Raw genomic sequence first — 22,463 nt, 5'->3', positions numbered from 1 at the left:
GCGTGGCATGCTGTCAGCAAAGTCAGTTTACATGAAGGGGGGATGCTGTCAGCAAAGCAAAAATCGGATTACACAGCTGTGCCCAGGTGAGATAGCAAGCCACACTTGGGAAAGGAGAATAACTCAGAATGATCCTGAAGTGAGGTATTCCTGGTGATCTTGGGGGCAGGAGACAATGTGAGTCCAGATGAAGCTAGGGACACACTTAAGGCAGTGGTTCTCAAAGTGTGATGCCTCTGCCAGCAGCACCTACTTCACCTGGGACAATGTTAGAGCCTCAAGGACTAGAAACCCACTCAGATTTTCTGAATCAAAATAAACACTGGTGACTGGGTGCGAAGGCTTGCACCTGTGATCCCAGCATTTGGGGAAACCAAGGTGGAAGGGTTGCTTGAGCCCAGGAATTCGAGACCAGCCTGAGCAACACAGAGAGACCTCATCTCTACAAAAAGTAAAAAATTACCTGGGCATGGTAGTCCCAGATACTTGAGGAGGCTGAAGTGAAGGAGGCCTGAGGCCAGGAGGTTGAGGCTGCAGCAAACCAAGGCCATGCCACTGTACTTCCAGCTTAGGTGACTGAGACTACAACTCAAAAAAATTATAATAAATAAGTAAATATATGCTGGTGTGGGCCTCAGTGATCTGTGTTTTAAAAAACCCTTCAGGGATACTGGTACACCCTCAAATCTGAGCACCACTGCTGTTGTCACTGGGGAGTCATTAAGTGAATTGAATTAGAATTGACCTTGCTTGGGAAAGACTATTTAGTTAAGCAGCAACTGGACATTCCCCTATTTTTCAAATCAGGTCAGTAACCCATTTCCCTGGTTATTTGCAGAATAAGAAGGAATGTATGCAAATAAAACTGTAAGACCTTCATGGTCCTGAGTGTTACCTGAAGATTGGTCCCACACAGTGCCAAAGGGATCCTGCTTCACAATAGAGGATAGGTGGTGTGAACAAGCAGCCTGCCTTGACACATGGAGGATAGATTTGAGGGAGCAATGTCAGAGAGAAGAGAACTCTTACACCTTTGGCTCGAACAATATTTTCAGTCATGCCTCTCTCCTGAGAGTTGCATTGTACCAAATACAGTTTCTATGGTCTAAGTCACACAAGAGGGCTGTGTATGGCCATGTGACTCCCTCCCCCCAAATTATTGTCCATCAAGACAACTATAGAGTCCTAGTCAGTGTTTTCTGCCAATGACCTAGGCACGAACATGGTATCCACATTCTATGAAATAAAAAATGGGCACCATCACCTGATAATGAGACAGTGCTTGGAACCAATTCAAGTTTGATAAATAAATGATGAATGACAGGCTGTATGAAACAGACAATGTATTGAGAGGCCAAGAACATAGTCATCATATTCTGGACAGACTTGGCAGAATTGGGATTCCAAAATGGACAGCAGTAGAAAATTGCAGATGAGGAAGAGATGGTAGCAAGGGTGTGTGGGGATCTGCCTTGAAGAGCAAATGTAGAATTTCAGAAACAGACTCATAACTCAATGGTACAAAATTGAGGTTAACTAGTATAAAATAGGAATCTATTACATTTCTAAAGTGTAAAGTGGCTCCCATTTTATTCGTCCAACCAACAAACACCTGTGCAATAGCTACTCTTGCTGGGCTCCTCCTTTCTTTGAATTTTGTTGTTCTTCAGATATCTCACTGCCAGTTAGCCACATAAAGTGTTTCTTACAATCCATAGAATTTTATCCAGTGTTTTCTACCAATGATCTAACAAGGGAATTCAGGCACTGTTTTGTATCACTCAGCTCTGAAGGCTGACCTGAGGGAGTATCCCCACCTACCATAAGAATCTGCCTCTATCTGATTCCTCTTCAAGGCTCTATTGCCAACTCAGGTCATGGACAAGAGGAGGAGGTGGCTATTGGAGCTCAGGGAGCTAGGGAGGGCTTCTGAGATGGCAAAGTGGGTGGGAAGGTTTGATGGCTCAGTGAGCCTGAGGTGGAGTCAGTGGAAGAGAGGTGACAAGGAGAGTTGAGGCACCTGGGCAAAGAACAGGAAACCAGCAGGGATGAGATGAGAAAGGAGTTTCAGGAGGGGCTTCCATGGGCTAACAGGAGCCTAGCCAGGGCCCAGCCAGGAGGTAATACACCTGGCACCTGCGAGTTCTTGGGATACTGGTATAGCCTGCAGCTTCGAGCATGCTTCAGGTAGTGAGGATCTAGTAGGGATGTTCTGAATGCTAGGAGGGTGTGCACTAGTGAAAGCATAAATATGAGCAAAAGGCTGGGCCCCAACTAGTCCATGGTAGCTGAGTGATCCCAAAGGGCTTTGAATCGCTGCCATCTTTTCCCTCATGCTTGTTAATGATAAAATTCTGCCAGGTGTGGAGGCTCATGCCCATAATCCCAGCACACTGTGAAGCAGAGATGAAAGGACTGCCTGTGCCCAGGAGTTTGAGACAGGCATGGGCAATTTGGGGAGATCTTATTTCTATAATAAGTTTTAAAAAAATTAGGTGCGGTGGTACCTCCTTGTGGTTCCAGCTCCTTGGAAGGCTGAGGCAGAAGGATCACCTGAGCCCAAAAGGGTGAGGCTGCAGTAGCCGTGATTGTACCACTGCACTTTAGCCTGGGTGACAGAGTGAGACTCTGACTCAAAGCAATAAAATAAATAATAATCTTAGAATAATTAAGGGAACACTCTAGCAATGTAGGAAGAGAGAGTAAATGAGGGGACAGACTGAGTCCTGAGATCCATAGGTATGTGACTGAGAGTTGACAGAGGGTGGGAGTAACCCCTGACAAGATGGGCCACAGGGACTGGAATGGCGCCACCGGGAGGCAGGTGGAGGCTGTGATAGACAAACTAGAGAGAGAAAGAGAGAAACAGAGGGTGGAAGAAGCTTTGCAAAAGAGTGATCAGCATCAATCATAGGTAGGATTTTTGTAGACATTGTAAATATGATAAGTAGGATCCATCCAGAAGACCCAAAGAAGATCCTGGTCTCAGAAGGGGCCTGCTCACAGAAAGGTGGGTTTTAACTTCACAATTGGAAAGAGTTCCGGGGTGTTTCAAATTGAGGCCAAATAAACAGATTAACAGTAGGCCATTTGTGACATATTTCAATTGGATGTGGCTGGCATATCAGAGTTGGCAAACTGTCAACCCTGGGCCAAATTTGTCTGGTCACTTGTTTTAAATTTTATTTTATGGTTTTTAGCTAAGACTAGTTTGTTGTTGTTGCTGTTTTACGTTTTGAAATGGTTGAAATAATCAAAAGAGGAAGAATGTTTTGTGAAATGTGAAAATTATATGAACTCCACATTTCAGGGTTCCTGAGTAATATTTTAGTGGAGCCCATTTGCACTTGCTCACACATGCCAACTATGGCTGTGTCCCTGCTATAGCAGCAGAGTTGAGTAAGTAGTTAAGACGAAGACTGTAGGGCCCTCACAGCCTAAAATATTTGCTTTCTGACCCCTTACAGAACCAATTTGCAGACTCCTGCAGGACAGTGATGGTGACTGTGAGATAGAACTCACTGGGCACCTGGAAGGGCAGAGGCAGGGTGGGGGCAGGAAGAAGGGGAGGAACAGTGGTGGGAAAGGCACCACCAAGACAGGAGGGCTGGAGAAAGGCCAGGGCTTGGCCCAGTGTTGGAGAGAATTGGTTGTTCTCCTCTTATCCTTGCTCAGCTGGCAAAGTCTTAGCTGGAGTTCTATCAGAAGACAGGAAAGGACTACATCAACAATGGAGCTTTTGTCATGGGTTCAATATCTGCCAATTGCCCCTCAGAGGTAACTTAAGAGTAGGATGGCATTCTTTCTGTAGAGCTATCTGCTTCCATCTCATACCTATGAGAACTATCTCTCATAGGTATAGGATAATGAAAGGCTTTAACCTCAACCAAAGGAATTTTAGGCATCGACATGTATGAATAGGCATTCAGGGGAGAGCATTGAGAAAGTTGTCTAATCCTCTGTCTGCCCTGTCAGGAACATGCTAGAAGCATTCAGACAAGGAGACTCCAGAACACTCTGATGTTGCAAAGTGGGGAGAGCCTGACTCTCCATGCCAGATGTAGAGTGAGCATCAAATTCAGCACAGATCGACTGGAGGGCGCTCCTCGAATCATACTTTCCTTCTGTGGGAATCCTTTCTTCTTAAAGTCACCAAAGAGTTGCCACTTAAATTCTTCTGTTATTCAAAGGAAAGCTAATCTTATTCCAACTTTAGATTGTTACTGGCAGAGAAAACAAGAAAAATAATGTACCTTAAAAAGGTAAAATAGTTTTATTTCCTTTCTGTCTATACTCAAAGCACAAATAATTTTATTTTTAATCTTAACTTAAAATTTTCAAGAGAACAGTAAGAGTTCATTGTATTAGAATTTAGATTAGGTTTCAAAGTTTTTTGTTTTTTGTTTTTTTTGAGTTGGAGTCTCACTCTGTCACCCAGACTGGAGTGCAGTGGCCGCTCCCGGCCACCGCAACCTCGACCTGCCAGGCTCCGGCGATCCTTCCACCTCAACCTTCCAAGGAGCTGGAACTACAGGCGCGCGCTACCACACCCGGCTAATTTTTTTTTGATTTATTGTAGAGATGAGGTCTCGCTGCCCAGGCGGGTCTCGAACCCGTGGGCTCAGGCAATTCACTCACCTCAGCCTCCCAAAGGCGCGGGATTACAGGCTGAGCCACCGAGCCCGGTGGTTTCAAAGTTTTTAATACAACAAGGAGTTAGGCCTTTAAAAAAATCAACAGAAGGTTATCTTGAGGGTTAGTTACATCTTAGTGCATTAACCTAAATGTATTTGAATTAGTGAAATAAATTAGAAAGCATAGATTGTGTTTTTCTGTCATCCCTCATGTTACTTCAAAAATAGCCGAAATTAGATAGCCGTACTAGGGCAGTTAATTCATGCTGTCCTGGCTGGTGGTTTTTTTCTTTGATAAATCCTGACCAATTTTGTCTAGCCTAGTTGTAAATGACAAAAATAATGTTATGTTTCTTCCCTTGCCTTAGGAGACATGTCTGTGGAACAGCAGATGTCACTGGAGTCTGTGCTATTCTTGATTGGATATATGTTTTCCTTTGATTTTTCATTATAATATCTGCATTCAGTTTACTAACTTACCTACCTTATTTGATTTCTCTAGACAGCTGGGAAATGTCATCAGCAAGATGGCTTAAGGACTGCTGTCTGAGAAAATGAAGCACATTAAATAGTGTGTATTCATCTATTTGCTCACTGAATGGATGCCATCCAATTCATTTTCAATGCTCAGCATCATATTTACTTGAACTTGATCTTCCTATCTGTTCTCTGTGAAAAATGGAGTCAGTATTTTATGAGAACCAATGAAATTATAAGGCAGACCTCTGGATAGTTTTATTAAATTACTACCTATTCATTAGTCATTAACTTATTTAAAATAAAACTTACCTTTTTTTTGTTGGGCAAATTTTAAAATATTTACGTGTATTGAGAGATAGTTCTCAGAAATGGCAGTGCTGTACAGAGCCATTAGGGGACAGCATCCAGGGTAGGGATTAAAATCAGGGCTGCTATTCAAGAGATCAGCTTAGGGTTTTCAGAGTGAGGCATTACCATCTTTGGTTATCAAGTCAGTGTTGTGAGGTAAGTGGGGAAGAAAATGTGTGATTAAAATGTACTGTTCCTTATTTGTCTGTGGCATACTGAAAAGAACACTTGAATTGGAACTAGATAAGAGGGTTCAAGTTATATCCTGACAAATCAAGTCACTTGCTCAAGGTCATTTTTGTTAGGTGTAGAGATGAGGGTATTATCTCAATGTCCTGAAGTCTAATGAAATACTTTAAAATATTTTATTCTTTTTCTTTTTTTTTTGAGTTGGAGTCTCGCTCTGTCGCCCAGACTAGAGTGCAGTGGCCGCTCCTGGCCATTGCAGCCTCAACTTTCTGGGCTCTGGCAATCCTTCCGCCTCAGCCTGCCGAGTAGCCAGAATTACAGGCGCGTGCTACCACGCCCGGCTAATTTTTTTTTTTTGATTTATTGTAGAGATGAGGTCTCACCTGCCCAGGCGGGTCTCGAACCCACAGGTTCAGGCAATCCACTCACCTCAGCCTCCCAAAGGCGTGGAATTACAGGTTGAGCCACCAAGTTCGACTAAAATATTTTATTTTTATTATACACTATTTACTTGCTGCAGGTGCATTAACTTATGTTATCCTAATTTTATTCATAATGCGATGAAATAATCTCAAATTATATTTTTGTCTATTTTCTTGTTTTTACTGTGAATATTACATACTCATACATATGTTACCATAAGATTACATAGTTAAAATTATGCATGGTGTACTTAATAGAAAATTGAAGTCATTTTGTATATAATTCTGACCATAAGCAATTTTTATCCTCATGTCCCAACTTTGGAGACTATTCCAATTGTAAAATGTAATGTTCATGTACTACAGAAAAAGACAGACCTAAGGCTAGTCATCAATAAATTTCCAAAATGTCCATTTAGATGTAACACTGTGGCTACATCCATTACTCTTATTTCAATCCTGAAAATATCCTTTCTAAACCAAGGCAAAAATACAATCCTTGTCTTCTAACTTAATGTAACCTAATAGTTTATAACCTAGCCATCATAAAACAGACAGATGAAATTGTCTATGCTTAGATTTCTTGTGTTCACCTAAAAGGGTTTTCAGTTCAATGACTGCAGATGGCCTTGGTCCTAATTCTTAGTCCAGGTTCAATTCAATTCAATTCAGCTATTGGGGTCAATCAGCTGAAGAGATACAGGGCTTTGAACAAACTCCTAGGCTAAGAGTCCCAGACGACATCGCTTCCTAGCATGTCTGCACATCAGACCTGATTCCACTTGCTTGGCATCTGAGCAGCCCTTGAAAATGCAGTTAGCATCTTGTCACTGCACTCTGAAGCTAAGAACCAAGAGAAATGCTGCTTTGGTTGGGAGGCCTGCTGGACCCTTTGCTCTGGCAGGCTGATGGCTCTTCTCTAGGACAGAGAAGCAGAGTGCTCAGAGAAGGCCCATCACACAGTTAAACTGAGAGGGATAATCCAGTGAATAGATGGAGAGATGCAGAATATATTCTAAATGGTGCAAAAAAGCAATAAATGGTTTCATTAAAGAAACGTGCCTATTTTGTGTATACACAAAAACTAAGATGTGAATTTAGTCACGTAGGGCTTTCCAAGGAGTTCAGAGTTTTTCAGAAGAAAAGGCATCACTTCTTGATATGAACCTTTTAACATAAAAGTGAACAAAGGCAGCACTTTGTCTTGGTGGCTCAGCCTGTAATCCCGCACCTTTGGGAGGCTGAGGTGAGTGGATTGCCTGAGCCCACGGGTTCGAGACCCGCCTGGGCAGCGAGACCTCATCTCTACAATAAATTAAAAAATCAGCCCGGTGTGGTAGCGCGTGCCTGTAATTCCGGCTACTCGGAAGGCTGAGGCAGAAGGATCGCCGGAGCCCAGCAGGTCGAGGCTGCGGTGGCCGGGAGCGGCCACTGCACTCCAGTCTGGGTGACAGAGTGAGACTCCAACTCAAAAAAAAAAAAAAAAAAAGTGAACAATGGCAAAGGTTCATGCATTATTTAATATATATTTATTGTTCTCCAATTAAGTGTACAGTGAACACACAAGACATATCCTTGGCCTTCGGGGAGCCTATGGTCTAGTCAACTTCTAAGAAGTTGAGAGAAAACAATCTTACTCTGTCTGACAACCTAGAGATTTTAAAACCAGTTTGTTTGTTTTTCCTTTCTCGTTATAGGGGAAAGAGTCTAAACTTGCTAATATGAGAAGGGCCAACAAGTGGATTAGTCCATAAATATAAATACAAACTTTTGTAATTTTTCATGGCCTAAAATGATAGTTTAAAAACGAAGTCAAATTTATTCAAGGTAACCCTTTTGAATTTCAGCTGACATGGGGACAAAAGATGTCTACTTTCTACTCATATTACTCTAAGGTTAAGACCCTAAAAGGAAACAACAGTAGATAAAAATATAAACTTTGTGTGTTCTCACTTTCTTGGGGTTGCGTGTAAAATATAATATGAGATTAGAAGGACTAATAAAGGGAATTCGTATTTATTGAGCCTTGCCATGCACAAACTACAGTCTTGGTACTTAATAGCCATTAACTTTTTGATTGTTTGGAAACTCAGGGAGCAGAATCAGACTGTCTGGGAGGGAGTTCTCAATCTGACAATTATGAGCTTTCAGATCTTTGACATGTTCCTCTAACTTACGGATCTTCCCTTGCATAAAACTGAGCTGTGCTCCCAGGACACAGATAAAAGGAAACACTGCATGCAAAAGTTTAGCACAGTGCCTGACTGAGAGCAGATGTTTGGAAGGACAGCTGTCCCAATATCCCAGCTAGGACACACCAGGATTAGAAAGTGCCAGAACTGCCTTTTCCAATGTGCCACCCTATTTCCCAGAATAGAGGGATTTACATGTAAGTGTCAAGTGAAGCCTGCAGTTTATTAAGCCATTAATATGAAGGTCACTGTCAATATGACAATTTTGCTTTTAAATGACAAACTGAGACATTTTTAGGTTGCTAAGTTCATCTCTAAAACTTAATAGTTTATGATGATGCCTTTATTACCTAGAATTAGTGGAGATTGCAGAAATGTGGTAATCAGGTTAAAAATGTTCTTCAGATTACTGAAATTTAACTAAATTTCTAAATACTCAATTTTAATATTTTACGGAAATTATAACTCTCTTCTGTAATTCCAAATGAGAATTCAACTCATTCGAAATAAAATTCTCAGCCAGATGGTATGATACCGAGGGGCAAAAAAGTAGTAAAAATCATTCTCAGGATTTTTACTCTGAGTCATCATTTTGATCATTGTTCTCAGCACAGCAATGTTAAGCTATTGAAAATTTCATATTTTGGGGAATGCCTTTGGTCCTATAAAATTTTTTCAATTAAAGACAAAACAAAACAACAACAGAAAATTTACACTACTAGGAAAAATCTCTGTCTTATATTGTATTATCTGGATTAGAATTTTGAGATGTTTATAATAATTAAATATTCCAAATAATGAGTGTTTTATTTTATAACAATTACATACATGCATGCACACACATACACACATAAGGCAAGTAGCTAGTAATCAAATTGTCCTTAGTTTGCATAAAAGGGGGTCAGTTGATTCTAAGACTGACCAGAAGAGAAGGTGACAGTGTTAAAAGACACATTTTAGAAGATAGGCTAAAACTGGAATTTTCTGGTAAACCAAAGAATTGCTTAGTTTATGATTTTCAGGTGCTTTATATAGGTCATCACTTCTCTTTAGCTTTAAATACTCTGTGTGATTTTAAATGAGAACAAAAAAGTACCAAAAATTAAATTGTATCTACTTTATATTTGTATTATTTAGGACTACTTATATTGTCTCTTGAGTTGCTGTCAAGGTATCAATTAGCATATTTATTTGACTGAATATACACATATACTACATATATATTTTTGTATTTAAGAGCTCTTTCTGAGCCTTCATGCACAATATGGACATTAAATATGGTACTGGTTCTTGGACATCTTCCTATGGGCTTACATTTGTGATATGCGGAGATGTCCATTTCCTGTGAAACATAACACAAATTTATTGGAGCACCACTGCCCTTTACTTTTCAATAAATTGTAGTGATCTCCTGTGCAAAGTGGTTGGTCTGTCTGGTATACTAAGTGTGATTCCCATCCATGCATGTGTACTATTGTACCCTCTAGGGTATTTCACAGCATAGTGAGTTAGACCATCACCATATTACAGTTTGCTGTTGAGAAAGTCTAGTACTGGAATGCTTTAGAGACTATTGTAATACAGGACATTTGTCCTACAGACTTCTTCATGCTCAGCTCACATATGCACTTGCTCACTCCTCCACTCACTCATTCATTCACACAACAGCCACTGGGGATCAGGGCTGAATAAGGAACTCTTCCTGACTTTCAGAAGCTCGTAGAGCAGCAGAGGAGATGCATGTGAAACGGACTCTAAAAATCACATGATGGGAACCTCACTGAGCCATCACTAAGAACAACAGGCAACACAGAGGATGAAATTTCTAATTCCACTTTGGAGATTCACCGATCTTCATGGAGACAGTCATGAACAACTGAGCCTTGACTAAGCAGGATTGGACAGGAGAGGTGGGCACTTTACAAATAGAATGAACAATGATAGGAAAGAAGATGACACCTGTGGGCCACTGAATAGGCAGTTATCTCTGGGGAAGGTAGGGGGTCATGAACTTGAATCAGGGTGTTACAGCTTGATGTTGGATGGTTTTGAGTGTCCTATGGGATTGGGTTGTATTCAGCGGGCCATGGGCAATCTTTGTTGGACTTCAAAAATTTAAAATCAGAAATTTTTCTTTTGTGTAAAAGATAACCAAAATAAAAAGGGAAAGCCGTTTATTTTGCTCAGTAGACAGTGTTGTTACAGAAGCACTGCTTGTAAAATGCTAATTAAATTTAATATCTATCTCAAGTGTTATAGAAAGACTGCTAAGGTGCCCCTTACCTTTTAAAGGCTTATAGTCTAAAATGGCTGGTTTTCCACCAATATCCCAGAGCTATTCTCTCTTCTAGTCCACCTCTCTTTGATGAGTATATTTTGCTTCTGATAACTGTCCTGTGACTGTGAATGAGTTCCCATCATAGGCTTTCCACGATCCCCAGCATTTCTACCCCTGGCTGTCAGATGTAGGGCTCTTCTTTGGGGTTAATGCTACTTCTGTCTTTTTGTACCTCCTTCTTCCTTCCTCCTTCCTCATCAGTCTCCTTTCACAAAATGTGTATTCTGAATTTTATACCATAAAATAAAATCATGTTGTATGCAACATATTGATTGAGGTGATGTGTAACAGCATATGATTTGATTGAATCAGTGATACAATTTAAAAGTTCATTCCATAAGCAGGTCATCGTGAAATAATAAGCTGGTGACTGGAAAGTCTCTGACTCATTAGTCTGTTAGTTCACCAGCATGTCTATCCACTGACGGGCCACATCACAAGAGCCCACTATGCTGAGATAGATTGTACTCTCATGAATTATATGTTATAATCAGTTCACAATCTAATGAAAGCAAGGACCTTTTAACAGCCCACAACACGTTCATCCTTTGGCACTAAGAAGACATTTAACTGCAATGTGCTGCTTTTTGTCACTGCTTTCTGCAGAAGGAGAAGGATACAATGCCTTTTAAAGCCTCAGAAGTTTCCATTTTTAGTTAGAAGCACTAGGTGCTCTGTGGACAGACACTTCTATCAGGCAGGAGCCAAAAACCTTTTGAGGTCACAGTAATACCTGATCTTTTTCAGGGTAAAATGCAAGAGAATGTGTAAGGCTAGTGGGTGAAACTTCACAGAGTCTTTAATTCAAGACAGAGTGAGTCAGCATTCTGTCTGTAGAGTGGCAGGGATGCATGTGGGGTTATGGCTTGCCGAGTGCCTTTTATTCTACGGTGTCTGTGATGCTCGCAGGTGGTCGATGTGTTCACAAAGATCAGTGCCACATCTTCCCACACTCCTCGGCCTGCACTGTCTGCGCAGCTAAACAGTCATGTCATGCTGCCTGCTGGAAACACGACTCATTGGCCGGGATTGAAAAAAACTGACAGAAAGGGGCTTGCGGTATTAACATGTGTTAATACCAAAGGTGGCATCCACCCCAACAATGGAAATCCATCTTTGTCACAGATGTTGGCCATCTTATGAAAGAGCTCCAACTAGAAAGAAAACAAACAAACAGACCAACAAACAAACAGGTGCGATAGTTACAAGAGATATGTGATTAGAAGGCCTCACTGTGGTTGTTGGCTGTCTTCTTCTCTGAGTAAGAACACAGGAAAATGAATGATGAAAGAGGTAAGAAAAAAAAATCACAAACAATGAGAGATATCCAGAACTGGAATAGTAAGAGCAACCTTACAGAACTTTTGATACAATAATAACACTCTGGTTAAAATGGAACTTGGCCTAAGATAGTTATCTCCAAGAGCACATTCAAAGATGACTAATTCCAAGGTAGTTTTACCCACCAGACAAAGGTCTTGCTACTGACTTGAAGGTCATGGGACAGTGCTGGTTTGTGATGAGCTTGCACCAGAGTTGACATTATTTCCTTCACTGAGAAAGTTTGGCATGGAAACCATGAAAGTTGAACAAAACAACACGCTTAGTGATGCAGTTGTTTATACTATGGCTTACGCTTTCTCTTGGCAACAAACACTAAAATAACCAGCAGCCAGTCTACATCTGCAGGCCATACTTGGGTTAGCACTGCCCTGAGAGGCAGCTGGTTCATTTTACTAGTGAGGAAATTAAGGGACTTTCTTGAGAACACAGCTGGTTAATGGCACAGCTAGGACTTCTCTGCTTTCTACCAGTTCGGTGAACTATCTCCCAAACCTTGCTTTACCACTTGGAAAAATCAGTTAGAAAAAGTTTTTCCTAGGATGTAATTAGAGAGTATGGTCAAGGACATGAGTTTCACTTTTTGTGCGGAGAGCAGTACTTCAGATTTTGATCAAGATTCAAAGAAAAAAAAGACATACAACAACTTTTCTCTGCGATACAGAATTTGTTGTAGAAGTATTCAAAATGTGGGTGCAAACATTGAATTTTAAGAAAAGAGCTTTCAATGTAACTTTGAAAGATAAGAGTTTCATCAAATGTGTCTTGGCATCATAATACTTAGCATGAGTAAAGGGCTCATCCCCATGAGAAAAGTTCCACGAATACAAGTGTTGACTTGGTTTACCTTCCAGGTGACCCTGATGCTCTGAGATGATATGGGCTCCAGGTGAACTTCCTGAGGTGGACCATCAGGAGCTGTAAAGACCAAAAACCCACAGGTGTGTTAGAAATTTGTTCTGGAGTAGATTGAAACCTACACAACCATAGGTGGGCATGCCCATACTGAGCATAGAGAGGTAGGTTTTCCAGGGAGGTGGGCAAAATCAATTTTGCAGAGTCACTGTGTACAAAGTTTGTCTTCTCTTTATTTGTTCTTCAGAACAAAAAAATTCAAAAATGAGTCTTGGGGACCTGTCACTGTATTCCTCCTCAACATGTTTTGGACAACTTTGTGAATCAACCTCTATTTTGAACAAGTAAAGGAGTATAATAGAAAGTTATAAAATAAATTTATTTTATAAAACACTGTCTAGTGTGTGTTGAAGGTCCTTCTCTTTCCCCACTATGCTTTGCACAGTGATGTGATTTTGCTTCTTTGGGGGAAAAAAAAGAAAAAATCAGATTTCTTCTTCCTCTGGGTCCCTTTGATTGCTTTATTAGTTTTATACTTCACAATTAAAACCCCTTGTAAACCAGGGCCTCTAGCCATAGATGGCTGGAACAAAGTTGAAGAGGAAAATAAAACATGCAGCTTACATCAACCTATTTCTAGTGGGGGTGCAATTGGTCAGAAAGTCACTGAGAGATGATTCCAGTTACATCCCAGTTAGAGCTGATTAGCATGCGTTAGAAATGTGCTGTGGGCTAGGTGTATGGTATAGAACCAAGAGACATAAAATGCTTTGCCAACCAAGAGCTCAGAATGTGATCAGAGTGATTTGATGCACACACTGAGAGAAAGACAGCAGGGCAAGGCAGCAGGTACGTGGGTGTCTTCTGAGATGTAGCAGCAAATAATAACATGGGAATCAGAGAGACCCCCTTAGATTAAAAAATGCTTTTGGATTGACAATTTTGAGGTTACTGCTGAACCATAAAAGTGCCATTTCTGTGAACATTTGCAGAAGGTTGAATAGCGTATAGAAGATAAGAAAGCTGAAGTAGTGACTATACACTAATTTTGAAAAGTTTGGAAATAAAAGGAAAGGCAAAGATACCTACCTGAAAGATAAAGGGTGGACTGGTGGAAGCTGCTTTCCTTTTTTTCAAAGGAAGAAATTTTGAGCAGTACCATGATGTAGTGGCTAAGTTGAGGGGCATTGGAATCCTGCTTGCATTCAAATTCTAGCTCTGTCACCTGTTAGCTGTGTAGGGTGTAGGTTTTTGCAGGTTACTTAACTTCTCTGTGACTAAGTTTCCCTCTCTACACAATGAGACAATAGAATTTGTTTCATAGAGTTTTCATGAAAATACTGTGCTCAGTTAATGTAGTAAGTATGATCATACAATTGTCATTGGCTGTTTTTAAACAGGGGGAAGCAAAGGCATAACTTTAAATATCAGAACGAAAAGGTACACTTGAAGGAACAATATCCAATCAGAAACTGAAGGGGATAAAACACAGAGGAGGCAGAGAAAGGGAGGCCTAGAAACAGGCAGATGGAAACGAGGCAGAAAGGACAGAGGGGCCTTAGTAGACCCACTGACTGAGGGAGGCCAAGGGAAGGAAGACCCAGGTAGACTTATGGGTTAAAAGAAGCAGCTTCAAACCTGATTGTCATTTTTTTCAAAATATAATAAGAAGCAAAACCAGGAAATCAAAATGGGAACAAAAAGGTAAGAGGTGAACTTTTGGAACACAACAAAGACCTGGCTAATTTTTATTTTATTCCTTATTTTTTTATTTTTGTAAAGATGAGTTCTTGCTATGTTGACTAGGCTGGTCTCAAACTTCTGGGTTCAAGCAATACTCCCGCCTTGGCCTCCCAAAATGCTGGGATTACAGGTATGAACCACCACGCCAGGCCTCAACTGTTGTCTTTATAGGGACTCTCCAAGCCTCTCATCCTGACACTCTACTCCCACCCAGTTTCTCCGGGCACAGTCTCTATTAGTTTCTAAACATTAATTCTGGTTTGTATTGTACCCCTTTTAAAGGGGACATGGCCCCTGAACACGTCACACTGCTTCCCTGTCCTAGTAAGGTTCCACTCCCCAGATGGTTCTCCGCCTTTCTCTCATGCTTTTGTTCTCATACTCCCCCATGCACCCTGCTTCTCAGACATGTCCATAACACATGTGATCCCTAGACATATCCGAGTCTCTGCCTACCCTCTGAGTTTCCTGCCTGGGCTCATGTGTCCCCCAGGGCAGTTTTTATTCCTGCCTGGGCTTGGAGACCTGCCAGCATAGTGCTGTGCATTCGTCTGCATAGCAATCTTTATATGTCTTTGGTCACCCATTAGCCTCTACATGGCAGCAACAACCGAGCCCAGAGCAAGTTTTTTCTTTGAAGTGGTAAGCAATTTGCAGATGCTGAGATGCTGAGCAGGCCTCCTTTTCCTCAGCAGGTGTCAGGGAAATCTATTTGGGGGTACTGCAACCTCTCGGATTTATTAATTCCAAAAGTGCAAAGGCTCTTCCAGCATTCAAGTCAATGGCCAAAATAATAACCAAGGAAGAGACTGGCATCCAGCTAAATGTGATAATTATGGTTCAAGCCCTGACCCTAATGTCTGCTCACAGGGATAAGCCCTTCTTGTCAGAAACTTTTGATATAGATTCAACAAAAACTTGTGAAACAAATTTCTCTCTCACATGTGCTATTGAGAAGCACATGCTTTCTTTAATAGTCCTTATTGAAGAATTATTTTGAGGTCTGAAAGCTATACTGATGCTTGGTTACTTTCATTTAATTACATGTAATTAATTAATTGATTTGTGAGGAATCAAAGGCAACATCAGGGAACTGCTTCATCCTGAATCCTCTGGATGTGTCCAGCGTGTGGCCTTTGGTGTGCCCTTCTCAGGAAGATGGCAGAAAATAGTCATTGCCTTTATTTTCTTGTTGAGATATCTTCATAATTAAAACAAAGGTGCTCTTATAGCACTTACAAAAATGCCCTCTATTCTGTCAGAAAACATTACATTCATGATGTAATCATGAATCAAAGACAATTTGCTTTTCCAATCTGATCTGGTGTTTTATGAAGGTCCCCGCTGAAGTAGAGAGGAAGATAGATCCTGTCTCTGGGAAGGACATGACCGTTTTTAAGAACATAACACCTTTATTACTTAGTCTATCAATACTTACTGGGCTTGTTAGTAATTTATTTATTGGTCTGCCTATTCCTGAAGTAAATACATTTGTACCTGTCCTCTTTAAAAAATTTTAGTAACAGATTCAAACCAAACCAATCCAAACAAATCAAAAGAATGTAATCTATATGCACACATTAGAGCTGTGCTCAAGATAATTAGAACAGTTTTTTGTTTGCTTGTTTTTTTACAAAGGGTACTGCATTTTCTACTACAGGTTTCTAAAACATTACAAGAAATTTGTTCTTATAAGAAACATTTTTTAAGTTATAAAAAATTAGTCTGGCCGGGCTCAGCGGTTCAGCCTGTAATCCCAGCACTTTAGGAGGCCGAGGTGAGTGGATTGCCTGAGCCCTCGGGTTTGAGACCCACCTGGGCAACTTGGGGAGACCACATCTCTACAATAAATCAAAAATTAGCTGGGCGTGGTAGTGCGCGCCTGTTGTTCCAGTTACTTGGAAGGCTGAGGCGGAAGGATCGCCAGAGCCCAGCAGGTCGAGGCTGTGGTGGCCAGGAGTGGCCACTGCACTCCAGTCTGGGTGACAGTGAGACTCCAACTCAAAAAAAAAAAAAAAATTAGTCTTTCAGAACTTCAGTGTTTTCCATGTAGTTCCTGAATTATAATTTTTTTCATAGGCTCTCATCTCATTGCAAATGATTTCTGTAAAATACAATCCAAGGCAGATTGAATTCCCAATGCAAAAAATATTAAGAACCAATCATTAAGTGTATCAATTTATTTAACTTAATTTAAAAGATGTATTGACATTTGACATTTAGGAATTTACTTACACCTTTTCAAATTGAAGCTGAAATATATATATAATATATGATAAATACATATTTATATAAATTATATATAGTTACATATATTATATAAATAAGCATATAATATATAAACATATATATATATATTTGAGTTTGCTTTTATTTTTCCCAGAATATTTAGCTTTTTCCTGAAGAAGGAGAAGGCCAGAGGTAAGAATAATGAAAGAGATTTTCCAGGATAAATAATCCCCTGCATTTCTTCAGAAGACAGAAGTGTCCAATTTGTAAAACAGTAACAAGTGAAGACTATATTTATGATTTATAAATATACTAACTTTTACTAATTCTGTTTGGCTGAAAATACAGGGCAGGTGCCTCCTAATTGACAAACACATGTATTTAAGCTTTGTTTTTCCCTCTTGGCCCTTCATGGGCTGTTGTTAGGTCTAGTCCATCCCTCTTGAGTTGCTCCTCCCTGCCAGCTCAGAGCCTAATCATTCTCTTGCTGCCATGACAGCTCCTGGGTCCCTCTCAAAGGACACCAAGACCCCAACCTCAGTCCTTCATTCTGCTCTCAAAATACTTCCTTTCCATGTCTCAGTGTCCTGGCTTCAACAATAGTCTGGAGCCTAATTGTTAATTGAACAGAGTCGAATCAGCCCGTGGGAATCATTCCCACTTCTTTATCTCTACCTTCTTTATTAGAGAACTTACTGAGGGCCTACAATGTGCTAGGTCCCAAACCAGGCAAAGACTGAGGTACAAAAGTGGGTAGAAACAAAGGAGGGGCATAATTTCTTAACCACATGTTTGTCTTCAATAGGAGCTGGGGGAGTGAGAAGCATGTTCTTTGTTGGGCAAAGGGGACCAGACAGTGTTTCATAAGAATCAAAATAAAACAAAAGGACAGCTGATGTCCAGATGACAAAAAAAGGCTGAATTCATTTAATAAGTATTTGTTAAAGTAATGACTTATTTATCTAAACTATTTATTTAGCTATTAACACCTACCACATGCCAAACACAGTTCTAGGTACCTGTAACATAGCAGTGAACAGGATTGATAATTATTTCTGCTCTTATGAGACAGGACCAAAAATAGGCCATACACAAAATGAACCAACAACTTATGTTGTGCATGGAGTGATGATACATGCTATTTTTAAAAAAGTAGAGTGTTAAGGGAGGGAAGGGACTAACCAGGGGGAAAGTGGGTTGAATTTTAACCTGTTGATCAAGATAGGATTATTGAAAGTGTAATATTTGAGAAGAGACTTGAAATTGGTAAAGAAAGGGGGGAATACATTCCAGATCCTTCCAGAATAATTCCAGAACTTTCCAGGCTATCCCAGTATGTACAAAGAACCACAAGCAGATCGGTGATTTGTTTGCATTTAATTTTCAAAATTTCTTGAAAAGGAAGATGGAAGAGAATGACAACAACCTATAAAAGCAAGTTGCTGAAAACTCCGTAGGATGTGGAGTGTGCCTTGTTCTTTTCCAGGGATAGACGCTATGCATATGACTCTCTTATTGAAGAAAATATTGATGCCACCCTCTGTCCTAATGTCAACCATGATCCCAAGTTCATGCTCATACCTTTTATTCCTTTAGCCCTCATTCCATCCTCTTCCTGTCAACTCTAGCTCAGCACACAGGAAACTTCTTTTCCAGGTCAGAGCTGCTGCTCTGGATTCAAAGGTGAGGCAAGGACTTAATGCCAGATCCCTGGAAGACCAGTGACTCCCTGCCATAACCCTTTCATAATCCACACCTTCTACTCCCTGAAGTAAAGATTCAGTAGTGTTTCAATGAGCTCCTGTATAATTGAACTGCAACATTCTATGCACAGATTTATAATGAAAATGATGAAGGGATCAGTCACCCCAAACTCAGTCACAAGGCACTAAGTGACATGTGACCTCCCCAAGGTCGCTGCTGATAGGGAAGTTGGTCTGTGGTGAGGGTCAGCTGTGCATGTCACATGGCTGATCTGTGTCAAAGAGAATTGGCAGCTTAGATGCACTTCTGGTCCATTAGCAGCTGATCTTGTTAACTCTCACAGTGTCTTCACTTACTCTCCTGACTTCTCCTTTTTGGAGGGGTTCAGGGTTGTTAGGGGAGTCAAGAAGACTTTAATGCTAAATGGTGTGAACTTTGCTTTATGACTTTTCTCTGAGGTCAAGTGTATTAAAGTGGTATGATAATGCATTTGTGCACTTTCACATGCAGATAAATTCAGTATTGTGGAGTTGGAACAATGTTATTTTCCAACTTAGGTAGAGATGCTGTGTAAATGGGAACAATTTCTTCTTCACTAAGCTTTGCAATGGACACAGCAGAAATCCAAGACTCAAATTCCCCTGGTGGTAAGACTTACATAGAAAACCACAAACTTTTTCTATAAAGGGTCAGATAGCAAATATTGTAGGTTTTGTTCTTTTTCTTTTTAAGATGTTAAAAAATATGCTTAGCTCAGGGTTTGTTGGTGAGACATGACCCACAAACTGTAGTTTGCTGACCCCTAAATGAAAGGAGGGTGGGAATAATGGTTCACTGGGGGGGTGTGACCAGGCTAAGGGGTGACTACTACATGCTTATCTCCATCTCACTGCTGTCAAGCAGGAACAACTCAACATTTAGATTTTCATCTGAAATTTTCAGATTTCAAAAATTGATACCTAATTCAAAAGTTTTCTGCAATACCAGGCAAATCCATACCAAACACTCTACAGGCCTGGTTTTCTGTGGGCTGCAGTTTATGATCTTGGACGTGCCCCATCTTGTCAGAAAGGAGTGAAGGCATTTCAGGCTGCAAACACAGATGCTTCCTGGTTGGTTGCTGGGGCTCTGATGGAAGGTCTTATTCCTTTTCCCGTCTTCTTCTTCCTTTGGCCTTCTAGCGCTACCTTTTCACATTTCTCTAGTTTGTTTATGAAGCCCTTGCCTAAGTCCTTTGGGGCTGCTATAACAAAATATACAACTAAATTGGGTGGCTTATAAGCAAACAACAGAAATCTTACTTCCAGAGGTTGGGAAGTCCAATATCAAAGGGACATCAGATTCAGTATCTGGTGAGGACTTGCCCTTCTGGTTCATAGTTGGTGCCTTCTCCCCATGTTCTCACATAGTAGAAAGGCTCCTGGGCATATTTTATAAGGGCAATGATTCGATTAATGAAAGGTCTACTTTATGACATTTTGAAGACCTCACCTCTTAATATTATCTCATTGGGGATTGGGTTTCAACATATTAATTGGGGCAAGGGGCACAAATATTCAGACTATAGAATCCTTCAAAATGTCACTATAAGTTTAATCCACCATATATGTTTTCAACACACACACACACACACACACACACACACACACACACACACACACTCTGTGTTCATCATTAGATCCATTCTAAAGATAATCTCTGAGCAACATTTATAAATATTCATCTTACATATACTGAGCAATCTTCCTTAGGCCAGACATACATAACAGATAGAAATATGAATACATGTAGCCTCTGATATGCAGGGGTCACAGCATAACCCAGGATATCAGGGCTCATGGAGGAATCATGATATGTCTCAAAGGCCATTATCAGAAAATTCCTTACTGTATGATAAAGACAGAGGGTACTCCTTCAACATGGGAGACAGAAAAAGGAATTGCATGACTGGGAGGAGCATCTTTAACTTGGTTTTTCAAGGAAGAGCACCAAAAAAGAGACACAAATCTTGGAGAGCCTTCCAGAAAAGAAAGAAGCACAAAAACAGAACAGTAGAGGCATGAAAAGGTCACCACTGTGCTCTGGGCTGTAGGAAGTCATGGAATGTCACTTCAAAGGAGTATCGTCGAGAATGCCTAGACCTAAGTACCTAACAGACCCATCATTTCCTCAGCCTGGTGGGTAGCAAGAGGTGTCCTCAAGTACCCAAGACCTGAGCACTACATCATGGTAAAAGTACAGCTTCCAGAAGCTTCCATCTGAGGATTATCACTGCTTAAGAGCTGACCTCTTATTTTTGGAAAAAGGTCATCTCAAGATAACTACAGCTCCTAAAATGATGTGTCTGTGGACCTGCCTACTGGGAAGTGGCTGCATCATCTACAGCCACAGCAGACAACTCTAATGAGGATGTCCTTTTGGTCAGGGTAGTTGCACTCTAGCCTATGTGAGTCACACATGGAAAGGGACATCTTAATTTTAGCCATGAAAACCTATGCAACAAGACAAAGACAGGTTATATATTGTAGCCTTCCTTTGCTTGAACCTGTTTCCTTCCTTCATTTTTTTTCTTAACTCATCTGAATATTAAAAGAGAGAAGTTATGTAGGGCTGCCACAATCAGCACCCTCATAAAATCCGGAAGATCAGCAGGGTAGTGAACGAGGCGGCATCTGCATCTGTCTGCAGAGATGCCAGGCAGCAGCCCTGCCGACCAGCGCCCCGGTGGCTGTTCACCTGGCCTTTCGGCTGGGGAGAAGCCTGCTGCCATGGCAACTGCCAGCCAGAACGGAGGTCAGAGAGGAAACAAAATAAAAAGCAACAACAGCAGCATTAATAATGGCGATTGGAGTGCCGCTGCAAAATGCACCACTGGAAAAACGCAGTTATCCTGAGAAGGTGCTGGAAACGGGGCCGGATTAGAGGCAGGATTGAGGAGGAAGGAAAAGGTTGAGCAGGGAGCCAAAGATGCCATTTTGGGTTTTAGGACAAGGACAGTTTATTCTCCCTAAATATCAGCTTAATGAAATCCCAGGAAGTTAGTGGCTGACTTAAATAAATAATTAGATAGGATTCTATTTTTACAGGAGCATATTAACACTTATTTCTCACTTATTTTTCACCTATTTTTGAGAAATGTAAAGTACTTTTAGAGCTTGAATATTGTTTTTTCAATGAACAAATGTGCCTGTGTAAGGAGGAGAAAGGTACCCTTATGTACATTTTGTAGATGAGAAATCATGCAGAGAGTATCCAAGAGTCAGAAATGGCTCACCCTCAGACACTTAAACATAAGGGTATTCTGTTTTGTAAACAATTTTCAAGGACCGATGTCTTCTAGCACTGAGAAAGAAGAACTTCTCTGCAATTCAGAAAGAATTGTACATTTTAACCTATTCCCTCAAGGGCAACTTTAAACTTTGACTACTCATATCAAAAGAGTTAAAATACTACATTTGATTTGATTCAGCAATTCTACTTCTTGGGACTCAACATAAGAGTATAATATTGGAAATGGCAACAAATATACCACCAGGATGTCCATTATAGTGGTCTATATAATAGTAAACAACTTGAAATAACTGACATATCTAGTAACATGAGATTTATTACATAAATGGTAGGAAATATCATTATGGATTATAGAAAAGTATTAAGAGATATATAAACTCAATATCCATTCAGAATGCCACTAATGAGGGTGACAGAGAAGGAGGGGGCAGGAAGGAAATCAAGAACAACCTCTATGGAAAGTTGAAGCAAACCTCCATCTCCAGGGGACTGTTAGTTATCTGGGGATGATGAACACCTTAATCTTGGTGATGGAGAAACACGGATTTGAGACTAAGCTTTCAACTTCACCACAGTAAGAATGGCTGACTAGCCGGGCTCGCGGGCTCAGCCTGTAATCCCGCGCCTTTGGGAGGCTGAGGTGAGTGGATTGCCTGAGCCCGCGAGTTTGAGACCCGCCTGGGCAGCGGGACCTCAT

General features: G+C 40.7%; 1 protein-coding gene across 1 annotated transcript in view; it reads right to left on the bottom strand.

Annotated features, from left to right (window-relative positions):
* DSCAM (DS cell adhesion molecule) overlaps positions 1–22,463 on the bottom strand; it is a gene marked incomplete at its 5' end in the record, with an annotated part of 312,828 nt that overhangs the window by 126,025 nt on the left and 164,340 nt on the right. The window contains one exon of the mRNA XM_008068451.1: positions 12,792–12,862. Within this exon, the coding sequence (XP_008066642.1) occupies positions 12,792–12,862 (71 nt within the window). The remainder of the gene's footprint in view (positions 1–12,791; positions 12,863–22,463) is intronic.

The sequence above is a fragment of the Carlito syrichta genome, unplaced genomic scaffold (genome assembly GCF_000164805.1).
Source record: "Carlito syrichta isolate Samal-C Ts95f unplaced genomic scaffold, Tarsius_syrichta-2.0.1 Scaffold310954, whole genome shotgun sequence".
NCBI lineage: Eukaryota > Metazoa > Chordata > Mammalia > Primates > Tarsiidae > Carlito > Carlito syrichta.
This window is presented reverse-complemented; position numbering and strand designations above follow the sequence as displayed.